At 56.5% G+C, this 1318-nt stretch overlaps 1 protein-coding gene across 1 annotated transcript; it reads right to left on the bottom strand.

The window, feature by feature from the left end:
• Positions 1–116: 116 nt before the first annotated feature.
• On the bottom strand, positions 117–932 carry GUITHDRAFT_104215 (hypothetical protein; the record flags this gene model as incomplete). The annotated part of the gene is made up of 4 exons (XM_005836743.1): positions 117–200; positions 247–378; positions 555–633; positions 811–932. The coding sequence occupies 4 exons, from the start codon at positions 930–932 to the stop codon at positions 117–119; spliced, it is 417 nt and encodes a 138-aa protein (XP_005836800.1).
• Between the last annotated feature and the right edge of the window lie 386 nt (positions 933–1318).

The raw sequence follows: 1318 nt of genomic DNA on the forward strand, positions 1-1318 counted from the left end.
TCCCCCTCCCTCCTCCCCCTCCCCCTCCCCCTCCCCCTCCCCCTCCCCCTCCCCCTCCCTCAACCTCCCCTTGCCTCTGCCTCTGCCTCTGCCTCTGCCTCTCCCTCTCCATCCAATCAGGCCACCTGCAGCGCCGCGAGCAACGGCAAGACGATACACTCCATCACGATGAGAAACAGGAAGCAGAGGAAGCAGATTTTCTGCCGCTGATTTCAGACGGCATGCGAAGAGGAGTCGACATCTCACCTGCCCGCTCTCCCACATGAGGATGTTGAGCAGCAAGTGGTCCATGTTGATGTTTGCTAGCCCCTCCTCTTCCTCCAGCGCCTGTGCACCTCCCATGTCGTAGATCTTTCGCTTCTCCGAGTCGGACAAGACCTGAGAGGAGCAGAGTTGAGGAGGGAGCGAGAGGGAGGGAGGGAGGAGGCAGAGTTGAGGAGGGAGCGAGAGAGAGGGAGGGAGGAGGCAGAGGAAGGAAGAGAAGAGGGAAAGGAGGAAAGGGTGAAAAGGAGGAAGGAAAGGAGAGTAAGGGGAGAAAGGAGGGAGTGAATCACTTTGTAAGCATATCCAATCTGCTTGAAGGTGTCGTCCGATCCTTCAGGATTGTTCGCTCGCTTGTCCGGATGGTGAACCCTGACAGAGAGATCAGCATCGAAACAACCACAAGCACAAGCACAAGCACAAGCACAAGCACAAGCACAAGCACAAGCACAAGCACAAGCACAAGCACAAGCACAAGCACAAGCACAAGCACAACAGGAACAACATCATCATTATCACCACCACCACCGCCACCACCACCATCATCACATTGCAAGCTTGTGATAGGCGCGCTTGATCTGCGAGTCGCTTGCATCCTTGGGAATCCCGAGGATCTCGTAAAGATCTTTGTTGGCAACAACGGCCGCCTCGGGGTCGTCCCACTGGTTCATCCTTCCGTTTCACTCCTTCCTCTCTCCTCGACCCTCCTCGCCCTCGTCCTCTCCGCCTGCGTTCCGTCGTCTTTAGCCTCCAACTCAAGATACTCCTCCTCCTGCTCTTTCACCGGAGGACCGGACGATGTCACCGGGGGTTGTGAAGCGAGGTGGTGAAGGTGATCTTAAGGAACCTTGCAGATCGGGTAAGTCTCGTTCCAGACATTCTTTGAATCCTTTCCCCTTCCCTCGCTCACTTCACCCACTATAACCCAGTCCTGTAATCTTACTTTGATCCGCTCCCTGCCCACCCCTCTCTTCTTGCCTCCCTCCCTTCTTGATCTCTGGCTCTCTTTATCCCTCCCTCCCTCCCTCCCTCGATCCCTCCCTCCCTCCCTCCCTCC

Source organism: Guillardia theta (genome assembly GCF_000315625.1).
Source record: "Guillardia theta CCMP2712 unplaced genomic scaffold GUITHscaffold_16, whole genome shotgun sequence".
NCBI lineage: Eukaryota > Cryptophyceae > Pyrenomonadales > Geminigeraceae > Guillardia > Guillardia theta.